At 38.5% G+C, this 21452-nt stretch overlaps 2 protein-coding genes across 2 annotated transcripts in view; both read right to left on the reverse strand.

Annotated features, from left to right (window-relative positions):
* Window positions 1-21452, reverse strand: part of LOC129438952 (uncharacterized) — a 194325-nt gene that overhangs the window by 110697 nt on the left and 62176 nt on the right. The window lies entirely within an intron of this gene.
* Window positions 18-21139, reverse strand: LOC141361514 (uncharacterized). Its single transcript, XM_073862987.1, has 10 exons — window positions 20997-21139; window positions 20322-20407; window positions 19951-20070; window positions 18375-19700; window positions 18130-18285; window positions 15368-15781; window positions 7595-8044; window positions 6327-6779; window positions 2147-5164; window positions 18-623 (listed from the first exon to the last, which is right to left on the reverse strand). The coding sequence occupies exons 2-9, from the start codon at window positions 20372-20374 to the stop codon at window positions 4708-4710; spliced, it is 3429 nt and encodes a 1142-aa protein (XP_073719088.1). The 5' UTR covers window positions 20375-20407; window positions 20997-21139; the 3' UTR covers window positions 18-623; window positions 2147-4707.

Below are 21452 nucleotides of genomic sequence, written 5' to 3' on the forward strand. Positions count from 1 at the left end.
AGCTATATTTGGTGGGAAATTACATCACACTGCTCAAATATTTTACAATTCAACAAACACAAATATGTTAAGTTGGTAAAAACAATGACAACAAACGGCAATAGGGATGCCACTCAGAGAAAGTCAAACAAATGAGTTTGTTTCAGGGCAAATAGCTTTAATCTCACCTCAGTTTTGAGATGTATGGCAGACACTGAATGAATCCTCTCACTTCACTCTCATCATCTGTCCAGTCTATCAGCTCTACTGGTTTCTTCTCTGTTTGGAGTTTCAGCACTTCTAGGAGGATGGAGGTCTTTCTCTCTGAGAGGTTTATGATCCAGACTGCAGGAGATGACTGATAAATTGACTGTAATGCTGGTAGGACACTCCTGCCTGTTTGACTCTCATAGTCCTTCACATGTGAACACAGATCCAGCAAGAAACCAGATTGAACAATGTTAAACTGAAAACCACAAAGGTTTCTGTCCTCACAGGGGAAAGTTGTGTAGCTGCACACAGATGTTAATAGTTCAGTGTAATTTATTTCTGTATCTGTTTCACAATCTGATGCTGCAGTGAACAGATTCACAAGGAACTGGAAACACTTTTCAGGCTCACGCTGACAGGACAATGGATCAAATCTGTAAAGACACAAATGTAAATATGGCTTTATTGTTTAGTGCTGGATAATATCAAAACTTTGAAAAACATGACTTCCACCCAATATCAAGTGATGAAGTTCAGACAGCAGAATGTCTCTTAAGAGTGCAAACGTTACAATGGTTTTAAGAGCATAATATAAAATCACCAACCATTTTATTAGGTAAGCCTGTTCAATTGCTTGTAAAAACAAATAGCTAATCAACCAATCACAGGGCAGGAACTCAATGCATGCAGGCATCTAGACATGGGCTGCATCTCAGTCAGCTCCCTTGTTCAGTAGTTTGGGCACTGATCAGGAAGTCAGCTCAATCGCAAAATCCTTCAGTGTACTGAAACAATTGTTCCCTAAAATTTCCAATGCAATGCAAAGACCAGTGAGCATTGATGGTCCCTATTTTCTTACCGGAAATCACATGACTTTTTTAAACTTTTGCAAGCCAACTTAATAAACTTCATAAAACGCGACAGAACTTTTGAAAAGACAAACATTTGTTTGAGTTTTAATATAAACACACATTGTTAGACAGGAAGGGACCACAATCTACTTAATATTTAAATGTAATATTCATCCAATTAATGCACAGATATATAAGAGAATAATGAAAGCGTTTTTCATACTTAAACACATGTTTTAAAATTAAGTCAGAGAGATGTTGGTTTTGCCGGTTGTTGATGAATAACAGCTGTGAATTATCACAACGCGCTTAAGCAGTCACGTCACAAGAACATGTGAGCAGTGTCCCAATGTGAAGTGAACCGGAGTCCTTTCTTACAAGTGCCCAAACCTGTGTACACTATATACTGATTCACAACTTCTGGAGCTAGGGAACGGATTGAGAGACACCCATGTAAAAGGACGACTTGCTGGAGTTCAAACCGAGCATCAGAAGGGGGATGAGAGAGGACTTAAGTAGTTTAAACGTACAGTAGCATGGTTGTTGTTGCCAGACTGGCTGGTCTGAGTATTTCAAAAACTGCTGATCTATTGAGATTTTTATGCACAAACATCTCTAGGGTTTAAAAAGAATGGTCATAAAAAAGAAAATATCAGTGAAAATGTTGCATGGTCTCGTGAGTTTCTATTTCAGCAGCAGCATACATATAGTTTGGTCAAAATGTGATGTAAACCACATGAATGCATGGATCAGTCCTACTATGTATCAACAGTTCAAACTGGTGAAGATGTAATGATGTGGGGATGTTATCATGGCACACTTTGGTCACCAATTGAGCATCGTTTAAACATCACAGCTTAACTACATTTTGATACAATTGCTACGGTACATCCAACAGGATAACTTTCATAACAAACTCATCTCATTATGTGTGTGCTGTTATCATTCCAATACCAACCATAATCTCTGGAGAATATTTTCAGCACCTTGCTAAATATTTGCCTCTAAAAATTAATGCAATCTACCAAAATAAAGTGGTTGGTAAATGACAATAATGAAATAAACTAAATACAATGCAGGGTGTTACTTTCCTGTACAGCTCTTACCTTAGTTGTGAGATGTATGGCAGACACTGAATGAATCCTCTCACTTCACTCTCATCATCTGTGCAGTCTATCAGCTCTACTGGTTTCTTCTCTGTTTGGAGTTTCAGCACTTCTAGGAGGATGGAGGTCTTTCTCTCTGAAAGGTTTATGTACCAGACTGCAAGAGATGACTGATAAATTGACTGTAATGCTGGTAGGAGACTCCTGCCTGTTTGACTCTCATAGTCCTTCACATGTGAACACAGATCCATCAGAAAACCAGATTGAACAGGGTTAAACTGATAAAGATTAAGGTTTCTGTCCTCACAGGGGAAAAATATGTAGCTGCACACAGATGTTAATAGTTCAGTGTAATTTAATTCTGTATCTGTTTCACAATCTGATGCTGTTGTGAACAGATTCACAAGGAACTGGAAACACTTTTTAATCTTTTCCTTACAAAAATCTGGATCAAATCTGTAAAGACACAAATGTAAATAAGTTTACTACTGGATAATATGAAAAAACTTAAAACATGACTTCCACCTAAAATCAAGTGATGAGATTGCTAATCAGCCAATCACAGGGCAGCAACTTAATGCATTTAGGCGTCTAGAAATGGGCTGAACTCAGTCGACTCCCTTGGTCAGTAGTCTGGGCACTGATCAGGGAGTCGGCCATTTTAAGGGCCGTCTCAATTGCAAAATCCTTCCAGTGCACCAGTGGCGAAGCTACGTGGCCCACCCAGTCAGAAGACAATTTTCCAAATGTGTAAATAATTTTACAAAAACAGAAATAAATAAATAATAGTACTACGAATAAACGTCTTATTACACTCTAACTTGTGTGCAACTAAGTAAGTGCAAGTTTGCATGTTAAGGCAGATTCATGGTTTTCTTTTACCCTATAGGGCAGGGTTCCTCAAATCTTACCCTGGAGGGCCGGAGCACTGCAGATTTTAGCTCCAACCCCGATCAAACACCTGAGCAAGCTAATCAAGGTCTTAATGATCACTAGAAAATCACAGGTGGGTAAGTTTGATTAGGGTTGGACCTAAACTCTGTAGTGCTCAAAATTTGGGGAACCCTGCTATAGGTGCACACACTTGTCAATGTGAGACGTTAAATATGATGTCAGCGATTGTTAATTCCACATACGAGCAATTGAACTGAATTTAAAAATAGGGATGCAAATCATGGAGCCTTTCCATGTTTACCTAGTTCAAACACTATTAGAGATAGAGACTATTGCATTACTCATGGATATTTTGGATTACTGAGGACATCTTTTTAAACGTTAACAAAACGAAATTAGCATTTATTTCTTTGATAAAGACTTTTGAAAGACTGTTGTTTTCCACAACATATTGGATAAAAACATATACGCTCATCGATGATAAATGCTTATCTGAGAAATGTATTTCTGCTCTTCTTTGCGTGAAGTCACAGATTATGATAAAAAATATTGAACTTTGTTAGTATGAGACTATCACCATCTTTAACCAGAAGCTCCATCTCAGACTAATAGACATGTAAAGGTAAGTTCAGACATTTTCTTAATGTTTATAGAGTTGTTATTATTTTCAGTAGTATTATTTATAGTTTATAGTCAGGAGTATTACTCCAGTCAGCAATACATTTAGTGGGGCAGATTATGTGTGATATAATAAGCTGTATGACTAACCTATGATTTACTGCTGTAAATTTACATTTAAATGACAACACATGCAAAACACTTTGGGCAGAGGCCTTGTGTCCTTGCGTAATTCAGCCTGAATGTGGGTTGATTAATAGATTTGTTTATTGACCTTTTTAGCGAAGTACTTACACACACACACACACACACACACACACACACACACACACACACACACACACACACACACACACACACACACACACCTGTAGCACAAATTTTATATCTGGCTTGTCAGTGCCAAGTTGATTAATGGCCATTTTCTAATTAAAGCTGTAGATGGATGCAGAGCTTGCCACATTTCTTCTCGACAGGTAATTGTGCTTTATCAACCAATGATTGTATTTCTAAATGTTATGTAAGAATTAAGTATGCTTGCACACGCACTGACGAGGACGAGCTCGATGGGAGGTTGCTCGGTGGTAGTGTGTGAGGGGCATGAAAATTGTAAACCCTCGAAATCATCTCAATCCTCCAGAGTTGCCGACTGCAGCTTTAACTATCAATCTCTTAAACGAGTTCTATAATGAAAACTCTACACTGTTACCTTTAGGTTGATCTGTACTAATCCTCATGTACACTCCCTGTTGAATCTGTGGTAGCCTACTGACGCTTTCACGTCATGCACTTTGCAGACGAGGAATGATATTTCATTGTTTTCCTCAATCTTTGCCTTAAAAAAATAATGCAGCAGAAACATGAATGTGCCCAAATAAAGTGGCTGGTGAATGTATACATAACACTGTATTTAGACTGTACCTATGACGTTAAAATTTAGTTTGAGTGTTTGCATTCCCACATAAATACAAAGTTACACAAGCTTTAATAATAGCAGTGGCATTCATAACAATCAAATAAACTAAGTACAATGTAGCGTGGGATTTTCCTTACCTCAGTTGTGAGATGTATGGCAGACACTGAATGAATCCTCTCACTTCACTCTCATCATCTGTGCAGTCTATCAGCTCTACTGGTTTCTTCTCTGTTTGGAGTTTCAGCACTTCTAGGAGGATGGAGGTCTTTCTCTCTGAGAGGTTTATGATCCAGACTGCAGGTGACTGATAAATTGACTGTAATGCTGGTAGGAAACTCCTGCCTGTTTGGCTCTCATAGTCCTTCACATGTGAACACAGATCCAGCAGAAAAACAGATTGAAGTGAATGAAACCGATAACCATGAAGGTATCGCTCATTAGAGGGAAAAGTTGTGTAGCTGCACACAGATATGAATAGTTCGGTGTAATTTATTTCTGTATCTGTTTCACAATCTGATGCTGCTGTGAACAGATTCACAAGGAACTGGAAATACTTTTCAGGCTCACGCTGACAGGAAAATGGATCAAATCTGTAAAGACACAAATGTAATTTTGACTTTATTGTTTAGTGCTGGATAATATCAAAACTTTGAAAAACATGACTTCTGCCTAATATCAAGTGATGAAGTTCAGACCGCAGAATGTCTCTTAAGAGTGCAATTGTTACAATGGTTTTAAGAGCATACACTCACCAACCATTTTATTAGGTACACCTGTAAACACAAATAGCTAATCAGCCAATCACAGGGCAGGAACTCAATGCATTTTGGCATCTAGACATGAGCTGCATCTAAGTCAGCTCTCTTGTTCAGTAGTCTGGGCACTGATCAGGGAGTTGGCCATTTTAAGGGCTCTCTCAATTTTTCCCAGAAATTCCCGCAATGCAATAACCAGTGAGCATTGATGTCCCTATAGATGTATTCAAGTTCATGCGGTGCTGGGCCGACCAATCGGCGAGGTTTGCCGCTTGCAGTCGAGGGAGGAAAGGTCCGAGAAGACATACCCTTCAAGTCGGACACCTGCTGCTTGCCGTAGTGATGTGTGCGCTGTTTTCTTTTTTTTTAATCGCGAAGGAAGTGAATTAAGAGTAGGCTATATCAGAATTGTGAAGATATTTAAATAGTGTCAATTGGCTTATGATACTACTATTTTTCTCAAAAATTATTCAGAAATTACAAAAGCAGTGGGGTGATTTTTGGTAACACTTTACAATAAGGTTCATTAGTTAAGATTAGTTAATTACATTAGTTAACATGAACTAATAATGAACTGCACTTATACGGCATTTATTAATCTTTGTTAATGTTAATTTCAACAATTACTAATACTTTATTAAAATCTTGTTAACCGTAGTTAATGCACTGTTAACTAACATGAACAAACAATTCAGGGCTCGTAATTGCAACTATTTTGGTCACATATGTGACCGAAATTTAATCTGTGCGACCTTAAAATATATTTGGGAGCAAAATCTTCTAAATCTTTGCCTTAAAGAATTAATAGAGCAGAAAAATGAATGTACCGAAATAAAGTGGCTGGTGAATGTATACATACGTACAGTCTAAATACAGTGTTATGATGTCAAAAATTTTGTTGCATTTCAGCATAAATACAAATAGCAGTGGGATTTAATTGACAACAATAAAAATTAACCAAATATAATGTAGAATGATTTTCCTGTACAGCTCTCACCTCAGTTTTGAGATGTATGGCAGACACTGAATGAATCCTCTCACTTCACTCTCATCATCTGTCCAGTCTACTAGCTTTACTGGTTTCTTTTCTGTTTGGAGTTTCAGCACTTCTAGGAGGATGGAGGTCTTTCTCTCTGAGAGGTTTATGGTCCAGACTGCAGGTGACCGATACATTGACTGTAATGCTGGTAGGACACTCCTGCCTGTTTCACTCTCATAGTCCTTCAGATGTGAGTACAGATCCAGCAGAATATCATATCGTTCAATCCAATCCTCAAAATCATCATTATATTCTACATCATAAGGAAAAGTTGTGTAGTTGCACACAGATGTTAATAGTTCAGTGTAATTTTTTCCTGTATTTGTGTCAAGCTCTGATGCTGCAGGGAACAGATTCATCAGGAATTGAACAGTATTTTCTCTCTTCTCAAAGAAAACATAGTAAGTAAATCTGCAGAGAAACACAGAATTATCACTTTAATGTTTAATGTTAAGACTTCGTGTGTTGTATAAAATCTAAAATAAAAGAGACACTCCAATTTTTTTGAAAATATGTTCATTTTCTAGCTCCCCTAGAGTTAAACATTTGATTTTTCCAATTTTGTTTTGGAGTCCATTCAGCAAATCAGCCAGTCTGGCGGTACCACTTTTAGCATAGTTTAGCATAATCCATTTAATCTGATTAGCCCATTAGCATTGCGCTCAAAAATACCCAAAAAGTTTCGATATTTTTCCTATTTAAAACTTGACTCTTCTGTAGTTACATCGTGTACTAAGACCAACCGAAAATTCAAGTTGGGATTTTCTAGGCAGATATGGCTAGGAACTATACTCCCATTCGGCCGTAATAATCAAGGAATTTGCTGCAGTAACATGACTGCAGCAGACACAAATATATTATGCAGTGCCTGAAAATATTCCCTTTGATAACTTTCAATTGCTGGTGACTATTTTCAGGCACTGTTTTCTTTTTTAGTGGACAGCTGCGGTTTTTGGATTTATTACTAAATGTAACATAATTTAGTCAATTGATTTGTTTCTTCAATTCATGAATTTATTTGTCACAGACAGATTCAGTTGATGTCAGACAATTTCTACACTGTGTTTGTGTTCTGACTATCATGAAAGTGTTGTTGTGTCGTGTGTATTGCACTGTGTGCTGGATGAAGCCACTACATTAGAAAAACATGAACACATAGACAAACTCTCTACAGGACAAACAATCACCAAACCCAGAAATCAATTTTATACTCTTAAAACTCTCACCTCAGTTGTGAGATGTATGGCAGACACTGAATGAATCCTCTCACTTCACTTTCATCATCTGTCAAGTCTATCAGCTCTACTGGTTTCTTCTCTGTTTGGAGTTTCAGCACTTCTAGGAGGATGGAGGTCTTTCTCTCTGAGAGGTTTACGTACCAGACTGCAGGAGATGACTGATAAATTGGTTGTAATGCTGGTAGGACACTCTTGCCTGTTTGACTCTCATAGTCTTTCACATGTGAGCACAGATCCAGCAGAAAGTTACTTCGTTCAATCTGATACTCCAAATCATCATTATAATCGCCTACATCATAAGGAAAAGTTGTGTAGCAGCACACAGATGTTAATAGTTTAGTGTATTTTTCTCCTGTATTTGTGTCAAACTCTGATGCTGCAGTGAACAGATTCACCAGAAAATTAAGAGATTCTTTCTTCTTAGAGAAAACAATAAATCTGTGGAGAAAACACAAATTATATTTACTTTAAATGTCCAGTGCAGGATAACATGAAATGCTGCTAAAGACTCATCATTTAAATCAATTAGATTCAATGGAGGCAAATCATGGAGGCAATGGAGGAAATCCTCAGATACAGAGAAGGAGGGAATTAACATACTGCAGAAGAGTATCAAAATTTGACTGACTTCCCTAAGGCATGCAGAACATTTAAGAATGGTAAGGAAAAGTAAAGAACGTAAAGGACTCATTTCTTAAAAGATCCATTTAAGTTTGTAAAATCCCTATTTGTGAAGACATCAAAGCAAAACCTTGAAAATTACTTGGGTAAAACATATTCTGACACAAGAAGGCATGAACAGACACTGATCTAAGCCAAGATGCCACCTATCAAACAGCCAGAGCACTTGATGGATGGAGCACAAAATGGAAGGAGGTGGAGTATACAGTTAAGAAAGCAAGATCTTCATCAGCCCCAGGCCCTAACAGGGTCCTTTACATGCCGTATAAGAACACACATAAGGTCCTCCACTTTTTATGGAAAGTAATCAGAGTGGTTTGGGAAAAACAAGCGATACCTAAGGCCTGGTGCAGGGCTGAGGGTGTACTGATATCAAAGGAGGAGAAGTCATCGACCATTAGTCAGTTCCGGCCTATTAGCCTACTTAATGTTGAAGGGAAAATGTTCTTCAGTGTTATATCTCAGAGATTGAACATTTATCTTGTGAAAAATGGGCTTGTGGACACAACAACCCAGAAAGCGGGAATATCAGGGATCTCAGACTGCCTTTAGCATACCAGCATGATTTGGCCTCAGATTCAGTCAGCCAAGAAAGACAAGAGGTATCTCCATGTCATCTTCCTTGACCTGCCTAACGCATTTGGTTCAGTACCTCATAGTGTCCTGTGGGCTGCCTTTGAGTTCTCTAGAATACCAGAGTCTATTATAAACTTAGTCAAAGCCTATTTTGCACAGTAGCCTATTCAGTACATCAGACATCACCACCACATGCCAGCGGTTGGAAATACAGGGAGTGCAGAATTATTAGGCAAATGCGTATTTTGACCACATCATCCTCTTTATGCATGTTGTCTTACTCCAAGCTGTATAGGCTGGAAAGCCTACTACCAATTAAGCATATTAGGTGATGTGCATCTCTGTAATGTGGTCTAATGACATAAACACCCTATATCAGGTGTGCATAATTATTAGGCAACTTCCTTTCATTTGGCAAAATGGGTCAAAAGAAGTACTTGATAGGCTCAGAAAAGTCAAAAATAGTGAGATATCTTGCAGAGGGATGCAGCAGTCTTAAAATTGCAAAGCTTCTCAAGCGTGATCATCGAACAATCAAGCGTTTCATTCAAAATAGTCAACAGGGTCGCAAGAAGCGCGTGGAAAAACCAAGGCGCAAAATAACTGCCCGTGAACTGAGAAAAGTCAAGCGTGCAGCTGCCAAGATGACACTTGCCACCAGTTTGGCCATATTTCAGAGCTGCAACATTACTGGAGTGCCCAAAAGCACAAGGTGTGCAATACTCAGAGACATGGCCAAGGTAAGAAAGACAGAAAGTCGACCACCACTGAACAAGACACACAAGCTGAAACGTCAAGACTGGGCCAAGAAATATCTCAAGACTGATTTTTCTAAGGTTTTAGGGACTGATGAAATGAGAGTGAGTCTTGATGGGCCAGATGGATGATGAGCCCGTGGCTGGATTGGTAATGGGCAGAGAGCTCCAGTCCGACTCAGACGCCAGCAAGGTGGAGGTGGAGTAATGGTTTGGGCTGGTATCATCAAAGATGAGCTTGTGGGGCCTTTTCGGGTTGAGGATGGAGTCAAGCTCAACTCCCAGTCCTACTGCCAGTTTCGGGAAGACACCTTCTTCAAGCAGTGGTACAGGAAGAAGTCTGCATCCTTCAAGAAAAACATGATTTTCATGCAGGACAATGCTCCATCACACGCGTCCAAGTACTCCACAGCATGGCTGGCAAGAAAGGGTATAAAAGAAGAAAATCTAATGATATGGCCTCCTTGTTCACCTGATCTGAACCCCATTGAGAACCTGTGGTCCATCATCAAATGTGAGATTTACAAGGAGGGAAAGCAGTACACCTCTCTGAACAGTGTCTGGGAGGCTGTGGTTGCTGCTGCACGCAATGTTGATGGTGAACTAGGGGTGTAACGATTCATCGTGCAAATGCGCGTTTTCTCAATGAATTAATTTGAATGAATTACGGTGAAATCCCGGCACATCCGAACGCCAGAGGGCGCTCCCGTGCAGAAACTACCTTTGTGCCACACAAGAAGTAGCGTTACAAACGCTATTCCAGGAAATGTCTACACATGAATATTTATACGCTGTTCTTCAAATTGTTTCCGGTATTTTCATGATAATAAAGAATATTTTGAATGATTTTGTTTAACGAGTGTTGCTTTTTTAAATGCACGTTATAAACGACTCCGACTCATAATGATTTTAGATTGATAAGGACTTCCTACTGACCAAATGCCGTAATACTAGACCTGTTTGAGTCGTGACTCACTCGGATCTTTCACCCGGATCTTTAAATTAACTCATGAGTCGCGAGTCTCTAGTATCATTAACCCGGATCAGTTGAGTCCTACTACAATTCAATGTAAAGCCATAAACAGCGCCACCACACACACAAACCTCCTTCAACATTATTAATGAGACTTCGCTCGCTCTACAGATCCACTCGTAACCGTCTGATCTGCGTGAGAACTGACCCGAGATTCTCACTCAGAGCCGGAAACATTGCAAACTCGAGAGACCTGCGGATCCGCGCGAGCCGCGAATTGACCCGAGATTCTCACTCAGAGCCGGAAACATTGCAAACTCGAGAGACCTGCGGATTCGCGCGAGCCGCGAATCGACCCGAGATTCTCACTTAGAGCCGGAAACATTGCGGACTCAAGAGACATGCGAATCTGCAATGTTTCCGGCTCTGACTCGAGAATCTCTCAACTCGTAACCGGCTGATCCGCAACCGGCTGATCCGCAACCGGCTGATCCGCGCGAACTGTTTCTCGAGTCAGAGCTGGAAACACTGCAGATTCGCAGATCTGCCGGAAACATTGCAGACTCGAGACTCTCCGGCTCTGACCCATAACGTAGTAGGAAGACTCACTATTTCAGATGTGGTATCGAAGTTTATGAAAAATAAACCCCTTTTCAATGTTTTTAAACTTGACTTAAAAAATTCTATAGATTGTATTTCTGGATTAAAGGGTAAACCAGAATCAAAATGTATGCAATACTTAACTGATTTAACTGATAAATAAAAATAAGAAATATATATACTTCAGATGTGGTATTTTTTAGTCTGCCATGTTGCCAGCTTTACTATGACAGCAGTTTTCTGCAGTGTTTCATGATTCTTATGGTCTGCAATGTTTCCGGCTCTGAGAATCTCGAGTCGCGCGGATCAGCCGGTTACAAGTGGGTCTGTACTGAGTTTCCTTTAGCAATACTGACTCGAGTGACTCAAGTGACTCACACAACCCGGATCACTTTAGTGAGTGACTCACAATAACCCGGATCCTTAAAAGGAATCGAGTTTGCCAGGCCTACGTAATACAGGCACAAGCTGTGCATAAAACAAAGAATCGCAGCCTTGCGATTCAGAATCGATTTCAGACAGGCATTTTTAATGAGGACCGCGATTGAATCGTGATTGAATCGTTACATCCCTATGGTGAACAGATCAAAACACTGACAGAATCCATGGATGGCAGGCTTTTGAGTGTCCTTGCAAAGAAAGGTGGCTATATTGGTCACTGATTTGTTTTTGTTTGGTTTTTGAATGTCAGAAATGTATATTTGTGAATGTTGAGATGTTATATTGGTTTCACTGCTAAAAATAAATAATTGAAATGGGTATATATATAAATGTTTTTTGTTAAGTTGCCTAATAATTACGCACAGTAATAGTCACCTGCACACACAGATATCCCCCTAAAATAGCTAAAACTAAAAACTACTTCCAAAAATATTCAGCTTTGATATTAATGAGTTTTTTTGGGGTTCATTGAGAACATGGTTGTTGTTCAATAATAAAATTAATCCTCAAAAATACAACTTGCCTAATAATTCTGCACTCCCTGTAGGTATAATGGCTGGCTATATAATCTCTCCACTTACATTCATCATGGCAATGGGAATTATCATTATAACTTCAAAATGGGTAGTTGGGGGTGAGCGGCTAAAATTTGGCACCCGGTTAACACCAATCAGGGCCTACATGGATGACTTAACACTACTGACTACAACGGCACCTTGTACCAGGTGTATACTTAAAGGAACAGTGTGATATATCGGACGTGTAATGATTAAAAAAATGATGGTAAATGATGGCTCAACCCGTAAGTACTCTTCAGAGTAAGGTGGTGTTTATTTATACATGCACCAAAGTATTCCAGCAGTGAGATATATATATACAGTGACCCAAAAAGAATAACCCAAAGTACCAAAACAATGATGACAAAAATAATAAACAAAATAAACTTAGGTAAAAACGCTAATCACTGTACAAATATATTTACAGTCACTCTCAGTATCCACTATATACAGGTAGGTTTTGCTCACGGCACCGCAGTAGCACGCTCGCTCGACTTGGTAAACAAGCCCTGTACTGGAGTCTGGCTGCAGCTTATAAAGGCCAGACTCCGCCCCTTTTTCGGGCTACCTCATTATAGCCCAGGTAGGTATTACATTTCCTTCATCTTCCACTTTTAGATCACTTAATAATAACATAATACCAACATAATAATAACATAACAACAAAACAAACCCCTGATCAAAAATAATGATCAAAACAATAATAACATAATTATTGTTCTCTCTTCCAAATCTCAATTTCTGGGCACCCCTACACAAAAACACAAATGGTTTCACCGGGTTCTGGCTCACTGCGCCGTCGCGGCGCTGACTGATGACGTCATAAGCGATCGCCTTCCCATGGCTCGAGTTCGCCCGTCTAGCTGCCAGCAACCCGATTACACCAACAAACAATACAATAATTCACTATAAAACAAGACAAATAGACGAAGGGTATGTGTGATTTATCCAGTATAAACAACAGAGGGGAAGTATGAATGTTGGATGAAAACTGAACACTACTGGGAATGCGTGTGCACCCGCAACTCCAAGAGCGGCATCTACGGGTAAGTAAGGGTATGTGTGTGTGTGTGTGTGGATGTGTGTGTGTGCGTATGTGTGCCAGTGCTGTCGCTTGCAGCGGTGAAGGACGTGAAGGATCTCACTACTTCACAAACAGTATGTAGGATTGTGGCCAAAACTGGTATTGCAATCACAAAACTTGTGGCTAAAACTGGTACTGCAATCACACAACTGGTGGCCAATACACAAAAGGTCAACATAAACATCAGTTGAGGGCTGCAACTCCACTTTTTAAATTACAATATCCTGGCCGGACCACTGTTGTCAGTAATACAAGTATTTAAAATGAAAATAATTTCTTAATGTCTAGTGACATATCAGGGCCATTTTATGATTAATTGATATAAATTTCTTACATACTTTTCCTTTAACAAGCTTCAAGATAACATCACCTGGGCCAGAATGAATATTAATTAATCAAAATTAAGAAGTATTTCAATCATCGCAGGAAAACTGGTTGACCAAAGGTTCTATATTAATGATGAACCAATTCCAACTATTCTAGAAAAGCCGAACAAAAGTCTGGGAAAATATTACGACAAAAGCCTTAAAAATTGTGATCAGGTCCATCAATTGATTCAGGATGTGAAGAAGAGTCTAGAGACCATCAACCAATCCATGCTCCCAGGTAAATTAATACTCTGGTGCCTACAATTTGGCCTATTACCCCGGTTGATGTGGCCTCTTACAATGGCAAATAGGCCCCTTACAAAAATTGAGAAGTTAGAAAGGAAAATCAGCTTCTAGGTGAAAAAATGGCTAGGGGTACCACAATGTCTAAGTAGTAACAGCTTGACCGGACATGGAATTCTTGAGTTACCCCTCTCATGTTTGGTAGAAGAGTCAAATGATGACACTTTCAGAATCCTGAAATCCTTTAGTATGAGAAGTCAGGGCAAATCTGTCAGTGGGATGAAAATGGATACCAGGTGATGCGCCATACAACTAGCCAAATCAGCACTGCAGCATGCTGACATTGTGGGTCATGTCCAGTACGGGAGAGGGGGTCTGGGCCTATCTTAGGGCAGACCCTTATAGAATAAGGCAACACCATCAGAACGGCAACTGGTGGTTCAAGAAATCCGTCACCAGGAGGAGGCAACAAGACACGCCAAGGCCGTTGGTCAAGCACAAAAGGGTCAGTGGACCAACTGGGAGGGTATAGAAAAAAGGAATATCAGCTGGAAAAATCTCTGGGAGATAGAGCCAGAACGGATATGTTTTCTCCTAAGAGCTACTTATGATGTTCGTCCATCACAAAAAAAACTCCAGCTGTGGATAGGGGAAGATCCTTCATGTCACCTTGAGCTCAAAAGAACAACTCCATGCCTCTCATTACACCTACAAAAGATATGGTATTTATCCAAGAAGGGGAAGAGGGGCGGAAAAGGATCACTTCACTGGTGAAGATTGGGTGGTTGGAGGGAGCTTGGGACTGGAAGATGCTGACTGATGTAGGCCAGTGACTGGACTTTGGTTCAACGTCCTGAAGTCTGTCTATTTTATCGAATAAAATTTTTATGCAAGAGGCCTACAAATTTGGGACTTTCCATTATGTCCTATGTGGTTAAAATAATTCCAAATGTAAAAGGCTTTGACTATTGGAGAGACTTAAAGATCCAAAAACACCAAATCCCAAATCATAATCAAGGACTCAGGCAATAACAGTTCATATTTCACTTCTACTGGATATTTGTACAGAGTGGTTGTAAATATAATCCTTTAAATTTAAAAAATATATCAAATTTTTCTTGATACTGTTCAGCTGATATCTTTCAGATCCCTTAGTAAATGTCGCACAAAGATTAATGTAACAAATAATCTTGCATTATTTATGTAAAAGGATTCTTTTAACTGACCCGAATAAGTTGATGTCAGTCAGATTGACTGTGTTTGTGTTCTTACTATTATGAAAGTAAACTGAAGTTTACAATTAAAGTCAAGTGCTGTTGTGTGTGCTACAAAAGCAGCTCCACTCACAGCATTACTCACACAGGATTTTATTTTAGTCTGTTCCTGTGATGTATTAAAATTCAGTTTTGGTGTTCCTGTTCGTTCATACTTTGGTAAACAATCACTGATAATATATTGCATTTAATTGAAATAAAACTCTCACCTCAGTTGTGAGATGTATGGCAGACACTGAATGAATCCTCTCACTTCACTCTCATCATCTGTCCAGTCTATCAGCTCTACTGGTTTCTTCTCTGTTTGGAGTTTCAACACTTCTAGAAGGATGGAGGGCTTTCTCTCTGAGAGGTTTATGGCCCAGACTTCAGGAGTTGACTGATAAATTGACTGTAATGCTGGTAGGACACTCCTGCCTGTTTGACTCTCATAGTTCTTCACATGTGAACACAGATCCAGCAGAAAATCCCATTTCTCATAATTGACAGATGACAGCAGCATCTTCACAGTTGTCTCTATGGTCTCTTTCTGACAGACAGCAACTTGAAGACATAAATCCAGTATAAATAATCTCTGTCTTTTATCCCACAGTTCAGATGATTCATTTGGTGGTTTAATAAATCTAACCAGAGAGAAAACAAAATTATGTTATTGATTACAAAGCAAACAATGGGTTTTGATTTTAAAAAATACTGTTGATCAGCTAAATTTCCTACCAAAATAAGAAAATATTAAATTACATAGTTAGAGAACTAGTATGATTAGAATGTAACAATAAAATAAAGGCCTTAAACATAATGAGTTAATGAACCAGAAACTGAGGATAGCACAGATATTAAGTCACTAAAAGAGCAACAATTACAAGGAAGACAATGGACGAGACATTTCTCTTGATTTATAAAACCTTAGGAACTTTTAGGATAAAGTACACAACTGCGTTAAATATATCACACTGCGCAAGTGATTTTTGTGCAAGCGCGTCTTTGCAAGGTTCAGCTGGAGATGTCACTCAGGGATGATGAGATGCAGGCAGAAACCTTTGGATCGTCAAACTGGAATGACAAATGGAGTTGTGTGTCATCTGCGTAGCAGTGGTAGGCAAGTCTATTTTTCTGAATTACAGGACGCAAGGATATCATGTATATAGAAAACAGCAGTGGGCCAAGCACTGAACCTTGAGGTACCCCAGTATGGAGGAGACACTGAGGTTCAGAGAAGTCACCTCTCCAGGATACTCTAAATGACCTGCCAGTAGGGGTGTGACGAGATCTCGTGCAACATGTTTCAGATTTCTTGTGGAGGTGCTGGCCGTTTCTCAAATAAAAGACTGCATCCTTCAGAGGTTGCATTTTTAAACTGCATTTACTTCATCATTGTCTTATTAGAGACTATTAACAATTATAAAGTTTACTAATTATTTAGTTAGTCGCAAATTGTTGTAATATGCTCACGACTTGCAAATGTAATGCTCAGTTAATGATCTGAAATAAACCTTGATAACGTATGCAGCCTGCATAGGCGACCTCTGAAGGATGCAGCTTTCTGTTTGACCCTTTTACAGTGCATGCAGCATTATGTTTGTCTTTTACTGCGTTTGCTTTTTTGTTTGGGTTTCCAATAATGTTCGTTTGGGAGCTCGTGTGAAGTCTGAGACGCGTTGTGTTTGTCTGTTGATCAGTGTCAGATGTGTCTCAGCAGATTAAACCCTCACACAGAGTTTAAATGATTTATGTCTGCATGTTCTTGCTCAAAAAATGAAAGTGGCTGTATCATTTCTAGTTTAAAGAAATGGACATATATTAAATATTAATATGGATTTAAACATTGTTTGACTAAAAATAAGTTTCTCTCCGTCTAAAGTGAAAGTGAAAGTGAAGACAGCGTCCGCGAGACGAGTCCTCTATCGCCCCCTGCATCCATTTGTTATAATACATACATAATGCTTTTATTTATAGGCCACAAAAAGTTGTTTAATGTAACTTGGTTTTAATACTCTATTTGAACCAATTATTATTGCATCTTCGTTATTATGTAATTTTAAATGCTACTGCTCACTTGGGTCTATTTTTATTACCCCAAAATAACAAATTACTTCATTATTACTTCATAGTTAGCAAAATAATTGTTAGGGCCAGTCCTTGATTAGTTAAAACATTTAAAAATAATGTGATTTCAGTTTCTTATTCATTTATTTTATCATTGAGGGTTTCTTAAAAAGTGTAAAAATATCGTCTTGTCTCGTTCTCGTGAACCCAATCTCGTGTTTCGTCTGTCTCGTGGATTAAGTGTCTCGTCACACCCCTACCTGCCAGAGAGGGCATGTCTAAACAGGATGTTAACATGTCAAAGCAGTGGTGTAACTGTCACTGTTATATTTATTATTTTTTGTGTTTTAGTTTGTAATATATGTTGATATATATTTGGTAAGCCGGAAGAGACTTTTATTTTGAAACCTCCGCTAAGCTGCTAAAATGCGAGTGAAACAAAGAACAAGCCAGAAGCATGCAAGCATGGCATGCATTGCTGATGAGTTTAAGGTCACGCTTTAAGTGATTTAAAGTTAAGGTGAACAGTTTAAGAAATGTTGAAGATAAGAAGGCATCAAGATAATTTCCTTTCGTAGTATGCAGCCAACGAGGTAATTTTTCTGTCTGTATTTTATTGTCTATCTGTGTTATTTCAATGTTGTGTATGTTAAGCTAACATGGGATTATGTGTTTTATTAGTTTTCACGGTTTGACTTGGAGAAGATTTCATTAAAACCAGTAAAAGGAAACCACTTGTGTCTGCCTGTGCTTGAGAGGGAATTACAAGTGGTGACTTCAGAAGTGCATTACAAACACATCAGTCCAGTGGCACACAATTTATATTATCAATATGGCTTCACTAGTGAGGCATGGTGGACTGTGTGCAGTTCATGAGCTGGATCTATACATGCCTTAAATACTTAAAGTCCTATTAAAGTATTACCTCAGTTGTGAGATGTATGGCAGACACTGGATAAATCCTCTCACTTCACTCTCATCATCTGTCCAGTCTATCAGCTCTACTGGTTTCTTCTCTGTTTGGAGTTTCAACACTTCTAGGAGGATGGAGCTCTTTCTCTTTGAGAGGTCAATAGTCCAGACTAAAATAAAAAAAATGCATCATGTGTAATTAAAGCAAAAAAGTGAAATGTTAGTATGAGTTTTTTTTTTATTTTACATGTATCTCACACATCCACAGGTACAGATGTTTCCTCACTAGGTTTGCTGGTGATGTCCTCATAGACAGCAGATACTCTGACTCTATAGCAGGTGCTGTGAGGTTCAGTTAAAGTACATTCACACTCAGATCCTTGTGTTAATACTGATGACCAGCCCTCCAGTCCTGCTTCTCTATACTCAACCATATACTGCAAAACTGGACAATCTTCATCAGCTTCAGCTTTTAACCAGGTTAGTCTGAGAGTATCTCTGCTCAGTTGAGTAACAGAGGGTCGTCCTGGCCTCGTTACAGAAGATGTTTGAAAGTGAATAATCCAGCTGAAGTTGCTCATACTGTTGTTGTCACAAGCTGCATATCTGAGCTGATATCCTGTGTCTGGTTCTAAATCAGATAAAACAAACTCTTCTTTAAAAGTGTGAGCATTAACAGTGATCTGTTTCCAAGTGTTGTGTCCTTCATCATCAACTCTGTACTCCACCACATATTTCTCAATGCTTTTATTTTTCTGTAAATGATTCCACTTCACAGACACACTGTTGTGTTTTATTTGAGTTATCTGAGCAAGATCTGGTTTCACTCCAAACTTCATGTTTCTGCTCACAATCATCCCAGCATAATAAAACTGCACAGTGAATTCAGGAAATTCATCATCTGGTACAGATGCAGCAATGAATCTGGTTTGTTCTGTATCTTCATTTGCCTCTTTAGCAGCAATATACAATTGTAAATCAATGAGCACTTTCTGATTGATTTTAACAGGTTTGGACTGAAGTGAATCTGTCGGTATAATGTGATCAGATTCAATATGGTGCTTCAGAGCAGTGAGGAATGAATTTTCATCATCTGGTGAGGTAAGAGTGAAACACATCACTCGGTTTATCTGTGGGTCATTTATGATCTGATGTAACTCTGACTGTGATTTCACAACAGTGATGTCTGCAGTTTTACAGTCATTTAAAATCTTCAGTTCAGTTTCTTTATTCTCCAGCCACTGGTTTATGTTATCTGCACTGAATGGTGATCGGTCATGAGTCTCTATGAGATGTCGAAGTTTCTTCTCTCCTTCCTCTACTTTAGTTTCAGAATCTTCAGCAATCTCTATGATGCCTTTCTGAAAATCTGCTTTGTATTTCTGAAGAAGCTCTGAAAAATCCACTAATTTATCTTTCAAAGCAGGAAACCAAATAACAACACTTAGATTATCTGGGCTTGTCATACAATCCTGACATTTCTTGATCTGTTTATTCAGATGTTCTAGGATGTTCTCAGCTCTTTGCATCAAACTTTCATTGATTCCACTGAGAGCAGCACACGTTGAGGAACTTTTAATATTGCTATATTATAAGACAAATAGCAACATGTAATGTAAAGTTAATCTTGTATTTGCCTTGTTCAATTATCACTTGCAAACACTGAACATATTTATACAGCCATAGATTTCCAAAATTAATTTTAGTTTCAACATAAGAGGTCCATAAAAGAGAACTGATTCTAAATTCAGTAAATGTATTTTGCAATCCATCTAATTTGAAAGCTCCTCCCTTAAAAGAAAATATGTGTTATTAAAATGTTTGCTAATATTACCTTTTATTCTTTCCTTTATGTGGAACTCCGTCTTTAAACTCTTTTGGTTGATTATTTGACTGGTTAGTTTGCGGAGGCGTGTGGGTGGGGTCTGCAGATATTGCTTTGTCTCGTCTGATCCTTTGTAAAAAATAAAGAAGCGAAAACAATGGTTAACAGTGAATACTATGCAAAAAGACAATAAAATGTGACCCATTGCACACATTTTTTGTATCAATGCACTGTCATATGTGAAACTTTACATGGCTATAACTTTGACGAATGTGTGAAAAAATGTACAAAGACAGGAAAGTCCTAACAACCTGTTTTTACAGATGTAAAGGTTTGTAAAAAACAACAACATCATGTTATATAATCTAAAACACTCTTACTGTTCACACTCCATCTTTCCCACGATCTCTTCTGAGTCTTGTGTGTCCTCCATATCTACACTTAACAATGACCCAAATGCTGAAGTCTTCAGGCCAGGGGTACATAACAACACATACACAAGGAAATAGGGGAGAATAAGATACACCAGTCGATAATTTAAGCAACAATTTATGCGTGAACACAAATTCAGGAAGAATCGATCAATGTCTATGATTATCATAAATACAATGTATTTTGCCAAATGTTATATAAATAATATGCAAACACACGTTAGACAAGTAATGATGACCATTAACAGTAGAAATGTGTGTTAGTTTCTCCTTAACTTTACTTACTTTAAGGAAAAGTAAAATGAAAACTCTTTACATAATGTCCACTACTGTATATCTCGGACATAAATCACAACAACGTAGTAAAATGTAAATAAAAGTCACGTTTTAATACGCATTTACTCAGTCTCATACTGTAACTGACGTAACTTTACCTGTTTCGATTGATTTTGTTTTAGCGTCAAAGACTTGGATATGTAACTCAAATGTAAAATATTTTAAAAACACAGTATACAGTTCGGCTACAATGTACAAAGACACAAATATGATAACGATTTTTACCTCAATATTAAACTTTAACTTGCGTTTCGTGTAATGTTGTTGCACATCACTTCATTAACTTACATATATCGCAGTTTTCCCGTCCTCTGATGTTTATATCTATAAAGTCTAAAGCGTTTTAAACGTTTTCTCTGTCGATGAAGTTCCTCAGGTAAATCGTACATCAACACCAGACTGTTTGTCTAGCGCGTCACGTGATCGGAAGTGAGCGTCCCGGCTGTCAGGTGTACGGCTGCGTCCTAATACACACACTTGCGGTCTTGGCCACTTGAACAATTGAATACTTACATAACATATTTCCTGTGTTTGGCGCAGGTGTTCTAGTGCGCATGAAGATCCCAAGCGTGCATGTTGAATTGTCCAGCTGAGCCGATGGGACACAGTAAGTAAAAATGTTAATCCAGATGGTGGCAGCGATTTGCACCAAAACATATTCGTTTTTATTGAGCCTACTTAAAATATATATTTATTAAAAAATTATTTTATTTTATAGTTTTTCCTCTAGATTACTGCACAGAA

This window comes from Misgurnus anguillicaudatus, chromosome 24 (genome assembly GCF_027580225.2).
Source record: "Misgurnus anguillicaudatus chromosome 24, ASM2758022v2, whole genome shotgun sequence".
Classification (NCBI taxonomy): Eukaryota; Metazoa; Chordata; class Actinopteri; order Cypriniformes; family Cobitidae; genus Misgurnus; species Misgurnus anguillicaudatus.